Source organism: Gavialis gangeticus, unplaced genomic scaffold (genome assembly GCF_001723915.1).
Source record: "Gavialis gangeticus isolate Ggan-Ray unplaced genomic scaffold, GavGan_comp1, whole genome shotgun sequence".
Classification (NCBI taxonomy): Eukaryota; Metazoa; Chordata; order Crocodylia; family Gavialidae; genus Gavialis; species Gavialis gangeticus.
Window position 1 is genome coordinate 62,685,692 of NW_017729033.1, and position 23,125 is coordinate 62,708,816.

General features: G+C 39.8%; 1 protein-coding gene across 7 annotated transcripts in view; it reads left to right on the forward strand.

The window, feature by feature from the left end:
- LIMCH1 (LIM and calponin homology domains 1) overlaps positions 1–23,125 on the forward strand; it is a 344,316-nt gene that overhangs the window by 291,943 nt on the left and 29,248 nt on the right. For all 7 annotated transcript variants that reach the window (XM_019526040.1, XM_019526041.1, XM_019526042.1 and 4 more), the window contains 9 exons: positions 5,880–5,973; positions 7,909–8,078; positions 9,457–9,562; positions 12,193–12,221; positions 13,746–13,829; positions 15,370–15,462; positions 17,713–17,817; positions 18,278–18,414; positions 20,303–20,427. In XM_019526040.1, coding sequence (XP_019381585.1) covers positions 5,880–5,973; positions 7,909–8,078; positions 9,457–9,562; positions 12,193–12,221; positions 13,746–13,829; positions 15,370–15,462; positions 17,713–17,817; positions 18,278–18,414; positions 20,303–20,427 — 943 coding nt within the window. The remainder of the gene's footprint in view (positions 1–5,879; positions 5,974–7,908; positions 8,079–9,456; positions 9,563–12,192; positions 12,222–13,745; positions 13,830–15,369; positions 15,463–17,712; positions 17,818–18,277; positions 18,415–20,302; positions 20,428–23,125) is intronic.

Here is a 23,125-nt window from a genome sequence, read left to right on the forward strand (position 1 = left end):
CAGCTGATCTCTGGTGTACTCTACAAAAGTAGCAGATGTTGGATCAAGCTATACCACTTCATAGAGCAATATGATATGGGTTTTATGAGGGTCGGGGGATCCCATTCATGAGCTTACACAAATGTACCAATTTAGCCCCAGACATCCTTCTTCCAACAGAAGGAGTAACAGGAAAAGGAGAGCTTACATTGTACTGATAACAACCAGCAATTGAAAACTTGTTTGGGGGTTGCACTGTTTCTGCCCAAATATGGTTGTATGGAATGGATTGTTGAAAGATTTTGCAACAATAGTGCCTACAGTGGAAATGAACACAACTGAAGAGTACTAGAGAGGAACCTTTTCAGGTATTTCTAGAGCAGTAGCAGCCAGTATTTTTGGCAGGCACAAATTAGCCCTGTATCTTCCCCGAGTACCACTCAAGTCCCCTTCCCTGGCCAATCTGATGCTCTGCTTTCTACTTCCTGTCCTATGCTTCCTTCCTGATCTGCCACTCTGCTTTCTGCTTCCTGCTTTGTCTGCCACGGTGTTGCCTATACCTTCCCTGATCTCCTGTGTGCCAGGCACAAGCTCTTGGAGGCTCCAGGCTCTCGGAGTCACTCTAATTAAAGCACTGCCCCTTTTTCTCCCAGAGCATGTGTAAAAGTGCTATAAAGTGTCACGTAAAAAAGTGTGATTATGCTAATGTGCAGTAAAATAGGCTGCTGCTCATTAAGCATCACTTCAAACCATGCACATTCATTACTGCTCATTAAGGCAGCCTAATGTGCATTTCTTTCGTACCTCATATTAGAAGTACTAAATTTTAATGCACATTAGAAAAAGCACCTTTATGCATGTGTAGACATGCCCAATGACATCATTATATTTAAAGTGTCTGTTCCATGACTCTCAGTGAATGAGTGACTTGCCTGTAGTTCTTGTTAAGACTTCACAATGAAAAAGTAGGGGGGAAAAATCCTTGTCTAAACAGCAAGTCTCAAGAAAAAATCTGTTTGTTTTTTTTAATTAGTTAACTTTTTAACTTGTTGATTTCTCTTCATTCCTGCTTGGCGCATAGATGATTTTTTTTTTATCCAAGTAATGCTCGTTCTCTGTTGACTAAATTCAAGTTGTTGAACTCAGAGTAAGGAATGCTGTTTCTGGAGGTAGAACCAATAATTGGACTAGGTGCAGGAGAATGGCAATGAAATCCTGATTTGTATGATTCTTAGGGCCAGTATGAGACCATTCCTATAGAATTTACAGAATTGACAGCTAGCTGTGGAGGGAAATGTGTGAAATAGAAACAGCAGAACAAAGTTAATTAGGTAGAAGGGAAATACCCCTGTAGGAATTTGGTCATGAAACTGGGGTTAATGCCTTATTTTCACAAGGAATCCAAGGTGGTCCTTATTGGGGTGGATTAATGCATGAGCCCAGGGGCCCAGGCCCAGAGGCCTCTGTCAATTAGGGGCCTTCTGGGGTGCCACGAGCAGCATGGCCCAGGTGGGCATCCTGGCTGTGGGCATCGGGGGTGGGCAGCACACTCCTCCCTTTCAGCCAGGCTAGGTGTAGGTGCATGGCTCCCTGCAGGCTGCAGCAGCTTCCTGGGGCCATCTGCTGCCAGGAGGCCCTATGAATGGCCTTGCTTCTGCTCTCTGCTGTTTGCTATCTGGTGCCTGCAGGTGGCCACTGGGACAGGACGGGACAGCCCTGCCCTGCCCAGGTCAGCAGAGACGGGGAGAAGGGCAGGTAGCAAGCTGGCGGCAAAGCTTGTGCCTCCCCCCAAGCCGGCCCCAGCTCTGGCTCATCCTGCAGCCAGGGGGGACCGCAGCTCCAGCTGCATGACACACACCAGCAGAGAGGCCAGGGCCAGGACTGCTTTCACCTCAGCAACACTCATGCCCCCGAGCTTACTCTGGACACACTGAGGAGGCGGGCTCCCTGGCAGGCAAGGAGGGAACCTGCCCTCGCTTGGTGGGGGGGCCTCCAATTGTCTGTTTGCCCAGCACCCCAATAAATGTTAATCTGCCAGTGGTCCTTATCCACTAGTGATCAGGATTTTAACTTTACATCATATGAGAAAGTATACTTCCAGCAGATGGGGTCCTCTAGGATTGTTCTGTATGAATTTAAATGTGTAGAAACTTCCCAGTCAGCTGCTGACCCATGGTGGCTCTTGGCTTTAGTAGCTGATCTGACTACAACACTTACATGACTGCAGGCAAAAGAGTGATGACAGTAGTGTTGCAGTGGCATAATGTGCCACCATGCTTATGTCAGGCCCAGCTTATGTCACTGTTAGCTGCTCATTCTCAGACATCCAAACAAGTTGCTATGAGAAGCTTGTTTCAATTACAGTCCAAATTATGTATGGTTTTAAGGTTTGACTAAATTCCCAGCATTCCATTGGGAAAATCATTGTATGTTTAAAACTGTCATTGCAGGATGAAAGTATTTGAGCCAATATTAATCTTGTCAGTATTAATACATAGAGCAGCAAATTCATTTTGTTACTGAAAATTCAATTCAGTAAAAGCCATTACTTCCTAATTTTCTCTGTTGTATTTTTGTTGGCTTTAGCTGGATAGCTGTGTCACAAGGTTCACTGAACTGTCGCTGTTGTTATTTTAGCTTGTTAGGTGAAAGCAGAGGGCAGCAACTTACAGCGAGCCTGTGAAGCCATTTGATGTGGCCTGTGGATGTGGGGCTTCAGCAGCTGCATTGACCCAGTTCAAATCAGATGAAGGCAGGGATGCAGTGGGAAGGCAGGTGCTAGGACACAGGTGCCACCACCACCACTTTTCCCAGTGGCTGGACAATAGCAGAACCCAACACCATTGCTTTTCCCTGCAGTGGGATAGGACGAGTGTCTGCAGCCAGCACTTTCCCCCACAGCGGTGGTGGGGCTTCATCAGCAGTCACTTTCCTCTGCCACCATGGGGGTGAGTTCTGCCTGCGGATACTCTTTCCATGCTGCAATGGGGAAAAACAGCAGTGCTGAATGCTTTCCCTTTGCAGCCACAAGGAAAAGTGGTGGCAGTGGCTGGGTCTTACCTCTGTGCTCCAAACTGCCTCTGACCTGAAGCAGGTCAATCCAGCCCACAGCCTGGAAAGGTTGCTGACCCCTGGATAAAAGAAGTTTCAACTAATACATACGCATTAAAGATAAATAAATCTATATTCTCATTTTTTTTTCCATTTTCTGCCCTTCTAGTAGGTTAATTATATTCTCAGCTCAGTAATATTCTGTCCTAGATTTGGTTCTGAATTATCATTATTTTTTTCTTCTGTATTTTACAAACAGAAATCTGTTTGCCACAAGGGCAGGCTATTTGTGTGTGATCTGTATGGTCATAATTAAGTGGGCACAGACCCCAATCCTATTTAGCTAGGTACCTATATTATCTGTCAGGAAGAAAATGAATTAATTTATATTAGTCCCAAACTGGCATTCAATATCTGTACAACCAAACTTGCAAATCACTTCATGAAATGTATTATTTCAGATGGAGGAGTTGCTATGCTTTATTGCTGGTTCATTCATAATTAAACCAAAATATAAAATAACCTTTCATCACTGACCACAACTTATTGAACTAAATATTAGGAATAACTGCATCATTGTATGTATTTGAAAAGGAAGCATAAAAACAGTCTACCACTGAACAAAATTCACTGGCCCTTGAGAGATCTACAGGGACAGAACCAGCGTACTAAAAATCTGTTAGGATACATTTGCTTTTATATTAGCCTTTTTATTTCACCCATTCTATCCACACCTCCCATGGAAGGATTTTTTCTAGGGAATTTGTACAAAACGGTTGCCCAGTAGCCCCTCCTCTTACACATCTACAGTGAGCTGCTCTGTACTGTCCTGTTCAGCTTTGAGGCTGAATGGTAGCTCTTCCTCCTCAGCTACATTTGACTAAAGTTAAGATTTAAGAGATGCAGAGACCTTCACTGGGGCCCTCCACACCTGGGAGGTTTATCTATAAGTATGGATAAATACTATCATCTCATTTATAAACGTGAATGAGCATAAACATAAAGGCAAGCATAAATTCTCCAGAAAAATGTAATACCTTTCCAAAATATGCTCTATGGAGCTCTCTTTTTAGATGCAGTTGGATATGCTAGCATATTTCAAGAGCATTTGCATTTCAGAATAGTGACAATGTAAAGTGGTTTATGAAAAAAGTCATATTTAAGAATACATGCACTTTTTAATAGAGATTAATACAGATTATGTAGTAGAAAGGGAGGAGCATTATTTCTGTTGTTATAATATTTCTAATACAGCGTACAATGTATATATGAAAAAACTATGGTAATTTTATAAAATATTAAATTATATGGAATCCCAAAGGATTGGGATAAATGCAGGCTTTTTTCCTCCAGTGAACCTGACTACTAATGTTATTTTTCAATCTTGCCACTTAATTAGCAAAGATATTTAATTGCTCAGCAACTGAAAGGTGTTAAGTCTCATGAGCAACCAGATAACTTCTGCATTATGTCATTGCAAAATTCAATTTTCCTGCACCAAGTAGCTCATTTTTAATTCTCTATTTTAAGAGCTACCATATCTTAATATCTTGCTTAGAATGAAGAGATCTTCTCTGTCACCAAAATGTGCCTCTAACTTAAATATAGTGATTATGGGCAGAGCTAGCAGTGACACTTTTGACTGCAGAATACTTTTTGTTATAAGACCCTGTTTTCCGTTGCTTAATAAGTTGCCAGGGTTTAATAATTCCATTTGAAAATGTTTGTGCTGGGTGCCTGTCTCAAGCTGAAATACTTTTGGAAAGTTTCGGTTAACGGCTACTGCCAATCCATATTCCATTACCTCAACTGGTGGAGGTCTGTGCTTTGTCTCTAAAGGTTTAACTTTGCCAGTGAGCCATATTGCAGAGGTTCAGTTGCCCTGCATACATTTAGAACCTGCGGGAGCTGCCAGATTCAGGTGACTTTTGTAAGGAAGGAAGGATTCAAAATCTACCCTTAAAATAGAACAATGAAGTTAGAGGAAGTGACCAGGCTACTGCCCCATGGGCTGTCACTACTCAAGATGCAGAACTTGTTATGCCTCTGCTTCTTTACATGAGAATCCCACGAGAATCCTTCTCAAAGTTTCCTCGTGCAGCTTTCTAATTAGAGTACATAATAGACAAGTACTCCTGTTCAGGAAGATGGCTTTTGAAGTGATTTGGATTATTGGCTTATGGTTTTATCATATCTTTTCAAAGTATTTTTTACCTTTTGAAACTGATCATGTGTAATTCCAGTGAGGGAACAGAGGATTTGCACAGGGTAGGGATAAATAAAATGCTTTAGTCTTTGCCTTTTGTAAAATCAGACATTTTGGCAAATTCATTAACAAGCTTCAAATGCTTTGAGCAGGGGTTGAACTAAATTACTTTCTTAACCCCATTCCAACTCTGCTTTTCTGTGATTCTATAATAGGAGGTAGGTTACTCTAGATACATTAGCTAGAAAAATATAAAATGTAACTTAGTCAAATCCTTTACATCCTGGTAAAACATAAATTAATAAGTATTACAAAAACAGAATGAAATGTTCATTCCTCTCCAACTCTAGATATTCTCTAATTTTTATTTCATTTGTTTATTCAAAGTTAATATAAACAATAATAGATGGTGATGAACATTTAGAAGATGCATATTTAGGAGAGGAAGTTGACAGCTTAATAACTCAAAATTAAAGTAGCACATACTGTTCATGCTTTCAGTCTCCAGTCGTTTGTTTCCAGCTTGACTCAAAGAAATGTCAATTGAATGCATTACAAAGAGGAAGAAAGTACTATCCTCTGGAAATAAATACTGTTTGCTAGCTTTTTTATTTCTTTGAAACACTGCAATTGTTCTCAACAGGCCTCCTTAATAGAAGAAACTGAACCAGCCAACCAAAAATGTGAAACTGATTCTAGAAGGCCAGAAATCATGAATCTAGAGAATACTTCACCAGGTTTGTTGCTGCAAAACTGCTTTTGTCTGGTGACATCTCTTTCAGTTCCATTGTGTTGTGCATTTCTTTGTTACCACAGTGGTCAAGATAAGTGTCTTCACAGTGACATCTAGAGGTATCATGAGAAAATGCAAAGATTATATTTGGTTTAGATTTATTATATTGTTTTCAGATTTGCCTGATGCCTTTTATGCCTGTAACTTATTTATATGAATGATCAGCATGGAAGTGCAGTATCTAAAAACATGGAAAACTAAAATTAGTAGTAATGCAGTAACGATTCCAGTTTTTAAAAAAAATAGATGTATGTTCAAGACATTGAAAAAAGATAAAAGGGAATGTTTAGAAACTTTTGAAGCCAGTTTTGTCAGGGCTATATAAATAGAAGTATATAGAATCAATAGTGCTCCATGGACTTTTGACCTTACTCTATGGCCTGTCATATGATTCCTAATCAGGAAAAAGTAAAATGCTTGTAAAATTGATTTTATTTCAGTGTAAGTTAAAATTAATTTAAAAGTTACAATGCTATTTTCCCTCAGTCTGTTTTCTTAAAAAAAAAAAAAAAAAAAAAAAAAAAAAAAGACGACATTTGAGCATCTTCTGTTTACTGCTACTTCATAATAAAATGATGTTCCAGGTTTTAAAATGTGCCTATCAATTTATCTCTGTACATGTACATAAAAACATATGAGATGCTTGTCAGCAATTAGAGTATAAATATATGACTCCCGTCCTTCAGGCAAAAAGAAAGCCTTATTCTTTAAACATATTTTTAGAGATGGATTTTTAAAAATGCAATATTTATTTTAAAACTGGCCTATTAACTTCTACTTTTAACTTGAATTTAACACCTGTTATATGAACCATAGAAATTGCCTCCTTGAAAGAGTGTCTTTATTTGATTGCAGGGGGAATTTAAAAAATCTGGCATTTTAAATTCAAGGATGTTTTATATACAAAGGAATATGATAGTAGAGCTTTTTCACCATATCCTAAGAGTTAGCAGTTTAGAACTCCAATGGAAGAAGCATGTTTTGCCCTCCCTTGAAAACCCTCTGCCTCCAGCTCCTGTATTTTCCAATTCAGGGACTGTGAGTTAGTGCTTTTTTGCTCTCTTCAGCTGCTTTGGCCATACAAAGGGAGGGAAAGACCAAGACCAATGTTTCAATTAGGTAAACCACAGGATGGTAGTAGGTTATAAGTAAATATTGACATCTTTAATTGCATCAGCAGCCCTCCTAAAGTCTGCAGTGCACTGGAGCAATGCTTCAATAACTGCGCAAACAGAAGGCCCATTTCTGTACTAACAGAAGTTTTCAGTAGTAATCCAGTGAAATGTGTAGTTAGCCAGTCTAGAGGTCACAAAGGCCAAGTGTAACTGCCAAAGTCCACATATGAGAGAAAGATGGTCATACCAAGTATAATAGAAAAAAATGTTAAGACTTTGGGAGTGATATTCAAAATGATGTGCTGCCTTGAGGGATAAGCAACATCTCCCTGCTATATTCCCTACATCCTTTACCCAAACTACAAGCCTCAAGTTTGCCTTCTGGGAAATGAGCTTCAGCCATCATATTCCCATCTGTTCAAGTCTGTCTCTGAGCAAACCACTGGAAATCAAAGAAAGTGCACTATCTTGTTTTAGTAGAAAAAATAGGGAGACCTGGAGTGACATCCATTCCTCCTAGAGAGACAGGTGGCATTGCAGTATTAACTTCCTTGTTTGAAGGAATAAGTTCTGTTTGCCCTGACAAGATCGTTTAAGCACTAGTGATCAAGTGTTGGGTCCACCTACATAGTCAGTGCAATTTAAAAGGAGGGTTCAAGCTGAATTTTGTCTTAACTCGGCAGTGTTTACATAATTGGATTTTCTTTTAATTTTTGTTAATTTCAGAAGGAAGTAAATATTTGTGATTCCTGTGTGTGTATTAGGTTCAGACCATAATCAATTCAAGGCAACTGTTACTTGTGCCAGCCCTGCTATGATGAGTGTGGAGTTTCCTCCTCCTACCCAGTCCGAGGATGCTGCTTCAAAAGATAAAGACCTGAAGAAACCCGAGAGAGAACAGCAGAAAGAAGCAGAAGACCTGGTCACACGGGAGGTACAGAAAACCATTATGGAGAGAGAAGTGTAGGGAAGGACCTGACAGGCAATGCTTTCAGTGTGCTAACAATCTTAATGTTATCTAATAACAAAGTTAGGAGTTTGTTCATTGAAAGTCTGCTTTCAGTAATCCAAAAACAAGATTTTAAACTCTTCTTGAGCACCTGAAAGTGAAAAACTTTATTTAAAAAAACAAAGGGCATGTCTTGCAAAGGGTGAATATACTCACTGTTTTGAATCTTCCATAGCGTATATGATTGGCATAAGAGATGTTATGCCCATGGAAAATAGTGTAGCTTCACCGCACCCACTTCTTTCTCTAAATTCAGTGTCTGCGTGCCAGATTTGCAGGATACAACCCTTACAGGCAGATTCTGCTATCTTTATAATAGCAGAGAGTCCCTTTCCAGAAAGAATCCTCCACCCAAAGAGCAGACTGGAGAATCTGATCCATGGGCCTTATGTTTCTAGGTCTCTGCCACATGCTACATATATTATGCAATTAACTGGTTAATTGTACAATACATTTAGACCAGCCACACATGCAAAGTAATTAGCATAACAATTGTTTATCTATAAAAAGAGCCAACCAGCTACAAAGTTAGTGCTTGAAAATGTGTAACAACTGTATAGCTGGTTTTTATCGAGGTCTAATTTGAATATGTGGCAGGGCCCTAAGAGGAGGGAAACTAGTGTGTGCAAAGTATGTAAATGGAGAAGCTTGCTTTTAAAACTGCCTTGAAATGTGGAGTGACTACATATAGCTGAGGTGATAGTTGGCTTTGTGCTGAGGAAATGTACATCTATGTCAGTCCTAGAATAGTACGGTAAAACCCAGATGCTTTGCAGGGTTAAGTCCCTACCTCCCTGCGAAGATGACTGTTTGCAAATTAACTGGGGATTTACCTAGCCACGGCAGACTGCTCCACAGGACTGCTGAGGTGCTCTAGCTTTTTGCCGCAGCTTTTTATTTCAAAGGGTGCTGCTGCTTCAAGCAGTTGCATGAGACCATCAAGTTGCTCCAGATGAGTGGAGAAGCAATGCTGTTAGAAGTAAAAACAACTGGGTGTTTCTCCTAAATTTGGCAACCTGCTATGAATTGTTTTGAGAGCAATTTCAATTAAAATTATTTGGGTTCCACTGTGGCACCTTTAATATTCGGAAGACTTCTAGTATCACATGGGAGGCAGCAAAGAACCAAAAAAAGGTCTCCACAATTTAAATAGGACATTGCTTTGGTGCAAGTTTTCTAAGTTTTTGTTTTTCTCCTCAGTCTTAATAAAAAAAATAAGCTAAAAATTTCATGTGGTAGAACTAGACTTTCATCACATGCATAATATTTATACATTGTTGTCTGTTCCTAAATGTTTGGACAGATGGGGAAGCCAAAGACTCTAATACAAGAAGGAAGTATCATATTTCCATTTTTGAAGAAATTGCCTGAGACTAGCCAAGCTACTTTGCAGAATTCTGAGCAACAAGGTAAGCAAAAGAAAAGAGTATTTCTGTAGCTGCATAGAATGAAATTGGGCAGTAATTGAAAACTCGCTAGAGGGTAAAAAGAAAAATAACCTTATGTTGAATCTACAAATAAAATATAGGTCCTCTGAGCTGGAGTTTTTGAAAGGGAAATGATCATTTTTCAAGTTACAACTGAACAAGTACTGTTAGGACAGTGTTCTTTGGGCACTGTCAGTGATCTTAACTACTACCTCAAGAATATGGCACGCATCAGGAAGTCTAGCATGGTGTTATCTAATGAGTCTAATTTATGTATAGCTGATATTAAGTTAAAAGGTCTAATATGTTCAAGGCTATTATGTTTTCACAGTTTCATAGTTTCTAGGGTCGGAAGGGACCTGAGCAGATCATCTAGTCCGACCCCCTGCCATGGCAGGAAGAGCACTGGGGTCAAATGACCCCAGTAAGGTGGTCATCCAACCTCCTCTTAAAAACCCCCAGGGTGGGAGCCTGCACCACCTCACTTGGAAGCTGGTTCCAGACCCTAGCCGCCCTGACCGTGAAGTAGCGCCTCCTGATGTCCAACTTAAACCTTCCCTCCGCCAGCTTGTGACCATTGTTCCTGGTCACTCCTTGCGGCGCTCGGGGGAACAGGGACTCCCCCAGCGCCTGCTGATCCCCCCTAACCAGTTTATAACAGGCCACAAGATCCCCCCTCAGCCTTCTCTTTTGAAGGCTGAACAGGTTCAGGTCCTGCAACCTTTCCTCATAGGACCTACCCTGCTGTCCCTTGATCATACGAGTGGCCCTCCTCTGGACCCTCTCGATGCTGTCCACATCCCTCTTAAAGTGCGGCGCCCAGAACTGGACGCAGTACTCCAGCTGCGGCCTGACCAGTGCCGCATAGAGGGGGAGGATCACCTCCTTGGACCTGCTTGAGATGCATCTGTGGATGCACGACAAGGTGCAGTTGGCCTTCCTAGCCGCCTCCCCACATTGCCAACTCATGTTCATCCTGGAGTCAATAATGACTCCCAGATCCTTTTCCACCTCCGTGCTGACAAGAGGGGAGTTCCCCAGCCTGTATGTGTGGTGCCTATTGTTTTACCAGTACTGCTGCTTCAAGCTGAGAAATATGGCTTAGTAATTTGTTTTCGTGGCAATTAAATTTTTTGGAGCTAAATTCTGCTCTTAGCTGTTCATATGCAGCTGTCCTTACAGCTAACATGCCATGTATGTGCACAGAAACTAGAATAGAAACTAAAATTTATAAGACTTGGGAGATATTTCAGAAATGAAGTAACTCAAGTGTTTACTAAATAAGAAAGCAGCCCAGAAATCATGTAGGTGACTGGAGATATTTTTTATTCTTTCAGTTATGCTGAAATGCTTGATATGCTCTAGTGCACACAGAATGGTGCTGAAAGTCACCATGCAAAAAAAAATGTGAGTGAGTGAGTGAAAACCTAACAAACACTTTGAATTAAGAAAAGAGATTCAGGATCAGACTTCCTTAATTACATTCTAATGTGTTAGAGGTGTGTTGGGTAAAATTAGATGAAGTATATCCCAACAATGACTTTTAATTCTACTTCAATTTAGCTGGAAACCCTCTTAATGAGGATGATTCCGCTTTGAGCGGGGGGTTAAACTAAATGACCCCTTGAGATCCTTTCCAATCCTAATTTTTTTGAAGTTATTTCATTAGGAAACTGACTTTAACCTAGCTGTAACCTGCCTTTTAAGTGATTCATTTTATTAAAAAGCCCTTCTGTCACTTAAGTGAGTTCACATCTAGAAGGTGGACGATTTTCTTTTCATAGTGTTGTTTCTTGTTTCTATTTTGCCGCCTGCTCTAGAATCACCTACCTGTGCCAGTGTTCCGCTTAAGGTTCGGAACTCCTGGCGACGCTCACAATTTTTCTCCCGGTCAGGTAAATGATGCACGGAGAGTAGCTGCAACCTTTCCGCTGCCCTAAGTAGTAGGTGTCTTAAAATGTGGGCTGGGGTAAAAGCTAATGGTCACTGGTACTTATTTCCACTTTCTGCTTCCATAGAAAGTGCCTGTTCCTCTTGTACAGTTGGAAAAGAGCTGTTAAACTATACATGAATGTAATACTTTGGTTTCAGATACCAAAAGAATATTGTTTGCCTTTATATGTTTTCCTTTGCATCTGTTTTTTTAACAGTTTATTTCAAAGGCATTGGTTCTCTTGGTAACTGTGGCTCTTGAATAGTGTATAATTTTGGTGCCTGTTCCTTGGCTCTGCTTTTTCTTTCCCCACATTAAACAGCAAAAGATAAAAGTAAATTAAATCTGATAACACTCTATATCCAAGCACTGCTAATGCCTGTGGCCAAAAAGTAGCTGCCATTAGCTAGTGATAGATTAGATCCTGATCTTGATGCACTGCTGATTTCTAGCCGTATCAGAAATGCTTTTGCTGGTGAAGGGTGCAGGGTCTACTTTTCTGATCTATTTTATCACATATTTTCTTTGCAGTTGGTTGTGGGGCAAGTCTTGTTATTAAATTGCCCTGAAACCTTGTATCTTTTTCTGCAGATATGTTTTGATCTTTAGCTCACGTTAAGAAAAGGTATATTTGAGGGTTTTAATATTTGAGGAGTTAAGTTTAGTTTTTGTTTTCCAGCTGATTCTGCTAATGGAGACAAATCAAATGTAAGTAGTTTTTTTCATTATTCTGAATGTCAGAATATTAGTATAATCAGTATAAGAGGCAAGGATTTTTGTGAGTGATATATTTTAGTTGACTGTCTGCATTTTTGGGATAGACTTAGATAAGCTTTTGAATGCAGGGCATTCTTTTTCAGCATATGTTCAGTATAGAGATTTGCACTGGAAGTTTTTAAGAGGAGGGTGAATAGACATCTCCCAGGCGTCTCTCTGGTTTAGGTACAATAACACCTGCATCTGTGTCAGGGATATTGGATTAGACTCTTAAGGCCCTTTCCAGCCCTATGATTTAGTTGTTAAGTTTGCAACTAAAGCAAAGATAACTCTTTCTGTAAACCATCTCAAAGTACTGTCAAGCAGGAATGATGAAACTCAGTTCCTTTGACTGAAGGAAAATAACTATGACCCAAATACTTCACACCTTTAAACAAATATGGAGGCAAATTCTGTCTTCAATTAATTATTAATTAATTTTTACTAATATTAGTAAGATTACAGTGGTCTAAACTGGGAGTTGAGGTTTCTCCCTGTTAAGGAGAAATGTTATCATACAAGATTGTGATGCAGATAACCTTGGTCTTACAAAGGCTTAAGTAATGCTCAATTTTAACCCTGAGAATTCCCATTCATTTTGTGAGTGGGTCTGTGTGTCTTTCTGAACATTGCCTTGATTTAACTTGCATAGAAACTGCAATGCACAGGAAATGATTGTTAGGTGAAAATCCATTATCCCTCAAAGATACCTGTATATATTAAAACACAGTGTAGCCTGTATTCCTTATACTATTCGTAATGGAAAAGTGGACTGTCTCCTTTCCCATTTGAGGAAGTACCCAATATGTGGCTGTAGAAGAAGAGGATATCACGTGAAATGTCAACTGTAGGACTCAATTTCCTTTTTAAAGGAAATAAATATTTAATATCATATTATATGATATAATGGGTTCTTGATCTGATTAGGTCTTGTGTTTTGTCTCAGTATAAATAATATCATAAACCAAAACTTGTGTATTATTATTTTTGGCAGAGACATAAATATTTCATCTGTAGGAACAAATACAGTATTTATTTTGATGCTTGTGGCATTGGGACTATTCCAAGGGAGAATAAGGTGTTGGTGATTTTCTTTACTATGCTGATGTACTTTTGCATCAGCAACTGTAGAAAATGTCACAAGTTCTGCAGCTATTTTTATTATCTTTAGAATTTCTTCCAGTCCATACCTCTTTTTCCAATATTGTTTGACTGTTACTTGCTGTGGAGAAAAATAAATTGTTTTGCAAATACATTTGAACATGGTGCAAAAAAATAATTCCAAATTGATGAGGAAAATAAGAATAACTACCCGTAGTCAGCTAACCATAACTATAATAAATAATCTGAAATCTCCTTGTAGGTTAACTTTTTCATTTTGCTTGTTAGAGTAGGCAAAGTGACTGCATTGTGCAGCTTTTTACAATTGTATTGTAACATTTGTATATTCTAATAATCACATTCAATTTCTATAAGCATTTCAATTTCTGGTCCTGGGATCCAGAAGAGGAGCGAAAACGACAGGAAAGATGGCAGCATGAACAGGAACGTTTGCTTCAGGTACTGAGACTGCAAAATTTTTTCCCATTGTTGTTCAGTTGTATTTCATTTCAATCAGGCTTGTCCAACATGTGGCCCTCCAAGCTGTTTTCTGAGGCCTGAGGCACTGCGACAGGAAATGGAAGTAAACACTGTACTTTCGTTTTGCGGGGGTGATGTGATACCGCTTCCTGTGAGGTCTTTGAATATGACTCGCTGCTCCACTGGGTGATGAAAGTTCATGATCCAGCCCCACATTGAAAAAGGTTGGACACCCCTGATTTAGATTGTCATTTTCCTCATAACTTGAGCAGTTCAGGTCATTTTATGACACTGAAAATATTCAGATTTGAGTATGTAATATGAATCAAATAAGCTTAAATTGCTTGGATGAACATGGAGCTGGTTGTGAATTTTTCAACAGACCCTTTCTTCAGTAGAAACTTCTGATGTGTCAAAACTAAAACTTACTACAGAAACTTACCACAGAAATGTGAAAAGGAAATAATAGTGAAATTAGGCAGGCATTAAGACTGTGGTGATGGATAATAATATTTCGTAATAGATGAGAATGAATGAATTGTGGCTGTTTCTTGATTTTCATTTTTTTTATACTTGGTATATTTTTCTTTCTGCAATGTTTTCTATTCCAGAAATTAAGTCCTCCTCAGAATGCATCCCATAGCCTACATGGGGACCAAACTGAAAGTAAATCAATTTCTTAAGATGTTGCAAAGAAAGTTAGGTGGAAATGGTGTAACTTTGCCACTTCCCTGAAGGAAAAACAGGTCTGATGCCAAAGTATTTTAAATAGCTCTTCAAAAGATTATATTCTGATTCAGAACACACACAGGGCTGAGGGATTCTATTCTTAAGGAATAATCCCATCCAAGAAGAAAACAAACTACTCAGCTAATCATCATCTTATCCACTTCAGACTTTTATACATTGCCTATTTATCTTATAAGCCTACATGGGTTTTCATCTTTCATTAAATTGTACTGGCAGCATCTTACCTTTATCAGATTAGTGGCAAAGCTAATATCTACAAAGTCCAGTTAAATTCCTTCACTAGTTTAGCCAAATGATTAATGCAAAATCCATGTTTAAAATATACTGGACTGTTTTGGTAGCTTATAAGAACTCTACCTTAACAAAGTATGACTTTTTCTAAATTGCTGTAAACAAATTTCATGTCCAACAACTACTAACATTTGGAAACCTCTAACTAATCAAACTTTGTATTACATGTTAAATGTTCCTGGTGTTTTACAGTAAGGTTGAGAGTACTAAACAAAATGGGAGCCAAGGCATGGATGAGAATGTTGGGGATAGGGTGAGAAAAGAAATTTTCTGTCTTCAAGGGGTGTTTCAGGTTCTTATTCTCACATGGCATGCTGTATGTCTGATGAACAAGATTTCTACTTGTCCCCTTTCACTGATGCTTGGAATGTATCACAACGTTTAAATCCTAGCTGTCTGTTCTTCAGCTGAAGCAGACTGAATTCCCTATGCCGTATGAATTTTCCTGTTGAAATGATTGAGCTGAAATTCTTTATAGGAGCGGTACCAGAAAGAGCAAGACAAGCTGAAAGAAGAATGGGAAAAAGCTCAGAAAGAAGTTGAAGAGGAGGAGCGTAGATACTATGAGGAGGTAAAATGTGCCAAAACATCAAGTTCAGAAATAATTCTGCAGCTTCAGTACAGGGGAGTTTTACTTTTTTTTCCTTTTTTGCTCTTAGAAGGGCTGCTTGGGGCTGAATCTATAAAGGGACTTAAGTATTCACTACAGCATTTAGATGCCTAAGTCCAACATTTAGGCACCACTGAGATCCTCAGAGCTCTACTGAACTGCCAGGTAATCCTAAACATGGCTAAACTCTCTAGGACCTCAATGCCTCTAAATGCCTACATTTCTGCTTCTGAATATCCACAAAGCTGGCTTAGTCATAACAGCAGCATACAGTTCAGCATTCAAGTCATACCCAAGCTCTGGCAGGATTCTCCAGCTAGCTGTGGCCTGCCTTTCTGAACCACAAGGTCAGCTTCAGTAGGCATTTTCATGCAGTAGGTAGGGATAACCTACATTAGATACAACCAGATGAAGGGAATGCCCTTAGGCCCAATTAGTTGAGGGGCTAGAGTTCTCACCAAGAGATTGATGCTGGTTCAGATCTCTCCTTCTGAGTGTAATTGAAGCAAGAACTTGGATCCAGATTTCCCACCTCCCAAGCGAGTGCTTTAATAACTAGGTTATTTGGGGGGAGTGTCTTTCAGTTTATCCTGTTGAAACTGTTATATTTGCATAATATACTTAAATATTCATTGGGTCTGAAAGAGATGAAAAATGACTATAGCCTGCTGTTTTTAGTCCTTGGTCACCCAGTAATGGATTAGGGGGGAGCTGGTGTGGTTGCACTTGTTTGCTGCTGAGAGCTCTAGTCACAGCCACTTGGATACATGAAGTGCCACACATCCTCACCCTGCCCCTCCTCTCCTTTTAGTGTCCTGGACCTATTGCTACAGTAGCCCAATGATGAATGTGTTTGAGTAGTGGAAGATAGGGGTTCAAATACCAGCTCCAAAATAGGCAAAGGTGGAATTTGATCCGGGTCTCCTATGTTAATGCTGAGTGCTTTAGACACTGGACCTGAAAGACTGTCCACCATCACCTTCTCTTTCTACTTTTGGTGAAAAAAAAGTGGTTGGCATGGTTTGTTGCTGGACCAGTGGCTTTTGGAATGGGGCTTAAGCACTACCCCATACCCCCTTCCTCAGCATTTCCTACTTGCTTGCTACTGGCTTTTAAAGATCCTTTTCTTGTCTTAAGGCTGTGAGTTGCACAAGGCAACAGGGAGTTAAGAAATACATTACTCAGTATTGTGATTCCTACATCCCATCATGGATTTTATCTCTAGAAATAAGTCATCTGTGAGAGAACATCTTGACAGTGGAAAAGTTGGAATCTCACTGTTGTATAAATTAAAAAAAAAAGGATTGGTGTCCTTGTTTTTCCTGTGTGCCCATCTCCTCCTGTTTTACTACTCCAGTGAGCCTGGAAAAGCTTAGTTTCCTAAGTTATTGACACTGGTTATATGTTTCTAATAATCTTTTTGTGTATTCTTGTAGGTAATTTTAATATCCCATGGGCAGTGCTTGAATAGTATCATCTTCGTGATCTTGATGAGAAGCAAAATTGTAATGATGGTTAAGCATTACTTAAATAACATATGCTTACCTGCCAGGCAGTTTTCTAGGAAGACTGAGATATAGGGATTCAGGAAGGGGGAGGCAGAAAAACGGACTTTGGGCCACATTCCCAATATGAATCTATAGGTCAATGAATGTGCCTTTGCTAATTTACTACTCTCGTTATCTTGGTATTTGTAGTGATGTAATGAGATGCTTACAGAGAAAGCTGAGGGCAAACACAAGGTGGTAAACATTGAAAGGAATAATTTCAATTAATTCTATGCTAGTAGTAACTCTATTCCATTTAAAGAATGGATTAGAAAATAGGACACAAAAGATAGTGCTGTACCTGAGCTGGAATGATGTGTCCAGTTCTGGTCAACCTATCTCAAGAAAGATATGGTACAAGTAAAAGGGGATCAGAGACAGCAATTGAAAATAATTAGAGGCATGAAACAAATTTAAATTGAGAAAAGGATTTTCCCTAAGGATATAAAGCTCTGTATTACAACTCCTTGCCATTACATATTAAGCTTAGACTTGCATGCTGTGGACTTTTAAGGACTTTTAAGGATCAGATCGTTAACCTTAATCATTAGGCCGACATCTAGAAGCCTAATACTACTGTTTTTGATGTTTGTAACCTCCATTATTCTTTTTGAGAAGTATGATGTTTGACTCCTTCCTCTTCCACCCCCACATCTTCAACTAGGAGCGCAAAATAATTGAGGATACTGTAGTTCCATTCACCATTTCTTCAAGCTGTACAGAGCCCCTCTCTACTTCTTCCTCCATCACCGAAGGAAGTGGAATAACGGTGAGTTTCTTATGGAACTAGAGTCAGAACTAGGAGTTAGCTTTGCCTTTGCTAATGCGTTTTTGTTATCTTAGTATATAGAGTTAACTCATTCACTAGAGGATTTTAGCAGATGGATTAAGGAGAGAAAGGTAGTAAGCCATCTTAGTCTGGTGTCAGGCAGAAGACAAGGTAGAGGTACCTGACTAAGGTAGACCATGGTTTATATGCAGGAATGGTTTTCCTCGTAATTTCCAAGTTCAGTACCATCACATTAATTGTTTTAAGGAGGTTCTGACTAAATCCAAGGTAAATATCAGTAAGGTCAAATGCTTCTTCTCTTTCATATAATATAGTTTATTTGCTTTCACAATAATTTATTTAATGTATAATGGATTCAGTATGTTTGGGGATGGACTTTTGTTACTGCATATTCTGAACACGAGTTGAGGCAAAGATCCTCGATATTTCTCTTTTCTAGAATGTGACAGAATTGAGTAATTATCAAGAAGAAGACAAACAGAAAGAAGTTACAAGACAGAAGAAGACTCTTTGGGAGCAGGGTGATGCATCATCACTAAAAAACAAGGAGAATGACTTCTGGCAGGAAAAGAAGAGGTGAGGGTTAAGTCATGGAGTTTTTTAGGCAAATAGACCTATTTTTAGTGTTGCCATTGGGGTGCACGACAGAACTGTGATGTTGTATACCATGCTTAGATTGGGTGCATGCAGTTGCTCTGAGCTTCTCTTCCTAAGCACAACATGTTCACCCTCATCTGAAGTCAGGTTTCAGTGGGAGGAGTTGGAGGATGCAGGTGGCCAGGGCCTCAATGTTGCCTGCATGGCTTTACATGGCACTGCAAAGGAGCTGAATGAGCTTGCAGAAGAACCTGTGGGTGGGTGCTGCAGGACCTGCTGGTGTTGCTGTATCAGGAGCCTCAGGATGTGCAGATGGCAGGGATCCGTTTCAGTCTGGAAATGAAATTGACACGCCTTTGACAGTGGAAATTGACCAGGCATACTGTGTGTCTCCACTCCCAGCACAAGCAGAGGAAGTCACTGAGTAGATGTTGGTCCCTGGGCAGCCAGCCAGTTGGTGTCTTTCTCTGTACTTAGCAGTCCTCAGGAACCTCTGGAGATGGAAACCCCAACAAAGCATGCTGGAATCACTGCACACCTGCCCTCTGGCTGCAGAGCACTATAGTGCATGCTTTCCCCAAGATCTGTGGCTCCCCAGACAAATGGGCAAATCATCTGTCCTCCCCTTAGTGATTTTAGTGGTTTTGTACCAGTTCAATCTGGTGTAGAACAAGGTGTAGATTTTAAATAAAGATACTAAAGTTAGTGATGAAATAATGTATTAGGCATATTTCTGTATTTCTAGCCTTAACTACCAATCTTTTGAAGTCGAGCCAAACAATTGAGTGTAAAAATGTAGATTCACCTAAGAATCTGGTCTTCAACCTTGAATAACTATGGTTCTTAGTTAATGGCCCATCTGCAGATGAACCAAGATAAGCTCTTCTTTAAAACTTTTTCTTAAAACCTAGGGTAGAGGTCCTTTTTGCTAACAGGCTGGCAAGAAACCGGTCAGACTTCGGAATATATTAAATTTAAAATTCATTTATTTTTAGTGCAGATATTAAAATTAGCATATTGAGCTGAGTCAGAGCAGCCTCACCTGGCTGGGGGGTAGCCTTCCAGCCCAGAGCTGCTCCCTGCAGTTTAACGTGCTGTGGAGAGGCTGGCTGGGACACAAGAGTGCTTCAGTGTGGGCCTAGCTGGCAGACGCTTCCTGCACTAAAGCAGCCTCATGCCCCAGCCAGCCAGGGCAGTGTCTGCATATGCGCTGCTGTGGAGTTTTTTAGGCTGGAGTAAATAAGTTTACTCCAGCCTAATGGGGGCACACATGTAGATACACAACGTTTACAGAACAGCTAATTCATCTACTGCACAGTAAATATCTCATGTAGACGCACGTAGAATGTTGTATTTGTATATCCTGATTTCCCAGAATTAGATATTAGAAAGGGTCTCCCACTTATTTATGGCTACTTTGACAGTGAACCACAATGAAAATGCCCAGGCAGCTCATAAGAGCTCTACTGCTAAACTAACCAGATGGTTTGGCAAAGAACAGGTCCCAGCACTGGTAAGCCATTGCTTTCTCAAAGACACAGATTGCTGAACAGGATGAAAAGTTACTCAGAGAATATGATGGTAGCTGTTACTTTGTCCAAGAGGCTGTCTTCCTCACTGCTGCTACAGTAGTCCCTGTAGTGCCCTGTATGTGGCAGTATCTCAGGCTGGCAAGTAGAGTTAACCTAGAGTACCATCTCAGTTTTTTGTTAATACGTAATTATTACCCACATCAATATATCATTGCTAACAGTTACGAATGACATATTTGTCAAGCAAAGTAGGTCTACTTTCAAAAGCATAGTCATTAAATTATAGTTGGAACTCCTCCTAGATTTGTGTATATGGTGGGATTTGTTTGTGTTAGCAGCATAAATAAAGTGCTCGCAGGACATCCAGAGACCATTCTTCAGAGAGAAAGTGAGCCGGATCACCAGGTGTCCATGGTGGAATGCAGCTCATCCTCCAGACTGAATCTGCCATTAACTCATGGTAAGAATCAAAATTAATATTTCAGAGACCTCGAACATTGCTTGCATATTTCAGAAATCTTTTTCATGGAACTTTCATGGATTTGTAGAGTAATATCATAAAAAATCATCGTGAAATTAGATTGTTTCAAAATATGCAATTTTGCTACTGTTTATCACTTCAAGGGTCAAACTTTCCTTAGGTTTGAGGGATTTTTTGTTTTATTTTGTATTTTCTTTTAGTTGATTGTTTTTTGTAAAGTAAGATAAATAATTTTAGGTGAGATCTGGATCCTTGGTCTTACAAACCATGAAAGAACAAGCACTTAAGCTCCAGCCAAGAAGCTAAAATGTAAGACATATGCACAGTTCTATCTAAAGCAGCGATTCTTAACCAGGGTGCTGCGGCACCCTCGTGTGCTTTGAGATTCATTCAGCGGTGTGCCATAGGGTGCCATACAATGTTAGCACTGCTACGCATGCAGTCAGGATTAACAAGATAAACCCAGAGGTTTCAAATAGGAATCCATAGTATTAAAAACAGTCTGATCTGTTGTGGCCTTTCTGAGTTCTTTACAATAGAATTATTGCTCTATTATTTTTCCATAGAAAAATAAAAATGAAAACCAGGAGCCTGAACTTTCTAAGGGTGCCTTGAGCCTAACGAGGGATGCCTTGTATCTTAAAAGAAAAAAGAGAGAGAACCAATGTTCTAAAGGATATCCTTTCAGTATCTAGTAAAATTGCAAAAAATAGGTCAGTTCTCATTGGGGGATATGTTTTTGACTGTACACTCTGGGCCTCATCACCAACCTCACTAACGATTTGAAAACGTCTATTCTTATTCAAGAGCCATCATGTTTCCTTACCTTTGGAGTTCAGGGCTGTCTTCTGATTAAATTTTCCTGCCACACTTTCGAGTTCTTACAACTGGGAGGTGTTCAGCCCTAAGTCCTTTGTCTGGAAGCTGATAGACTCTTAATTGTTTTATAGGAGTCTGGGGCTCCAACCTCCCCTCATACCTCAGCCTTACACAACCTTGATGTTAATAATAGGTCTAGTCCAATGTCAATGAGACCACACGGTCTTTCACTACACAATAATAACAAACAAAAATATATAAATGAGCCCCCCTTAAGCGTAGTTCTTGTCGCTAGTTCAATGAGCAACTTTTACCCGAAGTCTTGCTGAAGTTACAAGGGATCTAAACTACCTGGTGCATTCAGTATTGCTTCTGCCTGGCTACTGCACTTTCCTAAATCTTCTTCAGTTCAGGTCCTTGAGTGTTCCGACACCATTTGAGTTCTGGCACCATTCACTAAGTCTACCACCTCTTGGAGTCTTGTTCCAGCCTCAGCTACCTAATATTGTACACGTCCCTTTTAGCCTTTAAAATGCTCTTACTGCTGATGGCACTATGCCCAACTACCCATGTGCCAAGTGCACAGTTATAATAGCACTGCCTGCCTATCCTTAAAGTGCTTTTAAGGAGGTAAAGTGCTTATGGCAAAGAAAAACTGTGTGTACTAGGAGATCACCAAACTAAACTCAAAGTCCATACCACTGGGCACCTTCTCTCTATTGAGCCCTTAATCCTCTGACAGACTGTAAACACAGAACCAATTCCACTCAGAATTTCTCACTTCAAGCCTCCCTGGAGCGTTCTCTTCGCTTCCCTCCTCCCGCAGGTAGTCTGTGTTGCCTCTCGCTCAGCATCTATATGCTCTCTGCTCACCTTTTCTCTCCCTCTCTCAAGCTGCTATTCTCTCCTCCTTTTATCCTTTGCGCCTGCCTGTGCGCAGGCTAGCTGCTTCCTAAAAAGGGGTTGAGGCATCGCCACGCGCTCCTTGCAGTAATGTACAGGCTGGTCTGAGCGTACGTGATCTCTGCCATTGTGGTACACTTGTTCCCCACCCCCTCTGACAGAGAAGGGTGTTCCCCACCCCCTCTGTTCTTCTTTTCCTTCACACTGACATTGCTACTTAAGCTTCTGATAAATCTCAAAAATTTTAAATTAATGCACTTTTCAGTGCAGTAAAAACTGCAAACAACCTGTCGTTGCATAACTAGCTGTTTTAAATAAAATAAAGGTTTAAATATCTAAAGGGAAATTAAAGTCAAAATCCTTTGAATATATGTCCTACGAATTCTGAGATTAATAGACATGGTTTCTTTAAATCTCAATAAGAGAGTTTTTGCTTAGAACTAAGTATTCTCCTTAAAGCATTTCAATCCAAACTTTGCCTGATCATATGAACTACATTGTGAACAAAAGTAAAATTGACCTTACTACCTTCATTATCTAATCTGAATGAAAAAGAAAAAATAAACAAGTAAAACATCAAATTTGCTTTTTGAAATTAAGTGTTTTATAACTTCTTTAGATTACTTCAAAACAGATTATTCCCCAAAACAAGTGAGAGAATGAGGTTAAATTATTTAAATACTTAACATATGTTTCCAAAAGTAAATTCAATTTATTAAGCGTGATGCTAGGCTTAGTTAATCATGTAGATTTATTCTACTTCCAGTACTTTGGTTAAAGTCATTTTAGCCACTGAAAATAGAAAATACACCATGAAGTAGGAACCAGCAGCACACTTGCACAATGGGGAACTCCCTACTTGAGAGCACGGAGGCAGAAAGAGATCTTGGAGTCATTATTGACTCCAAGATGAACATGGGCCGACAATGTGAGGTCATGGTTGGCAGGGCTAACC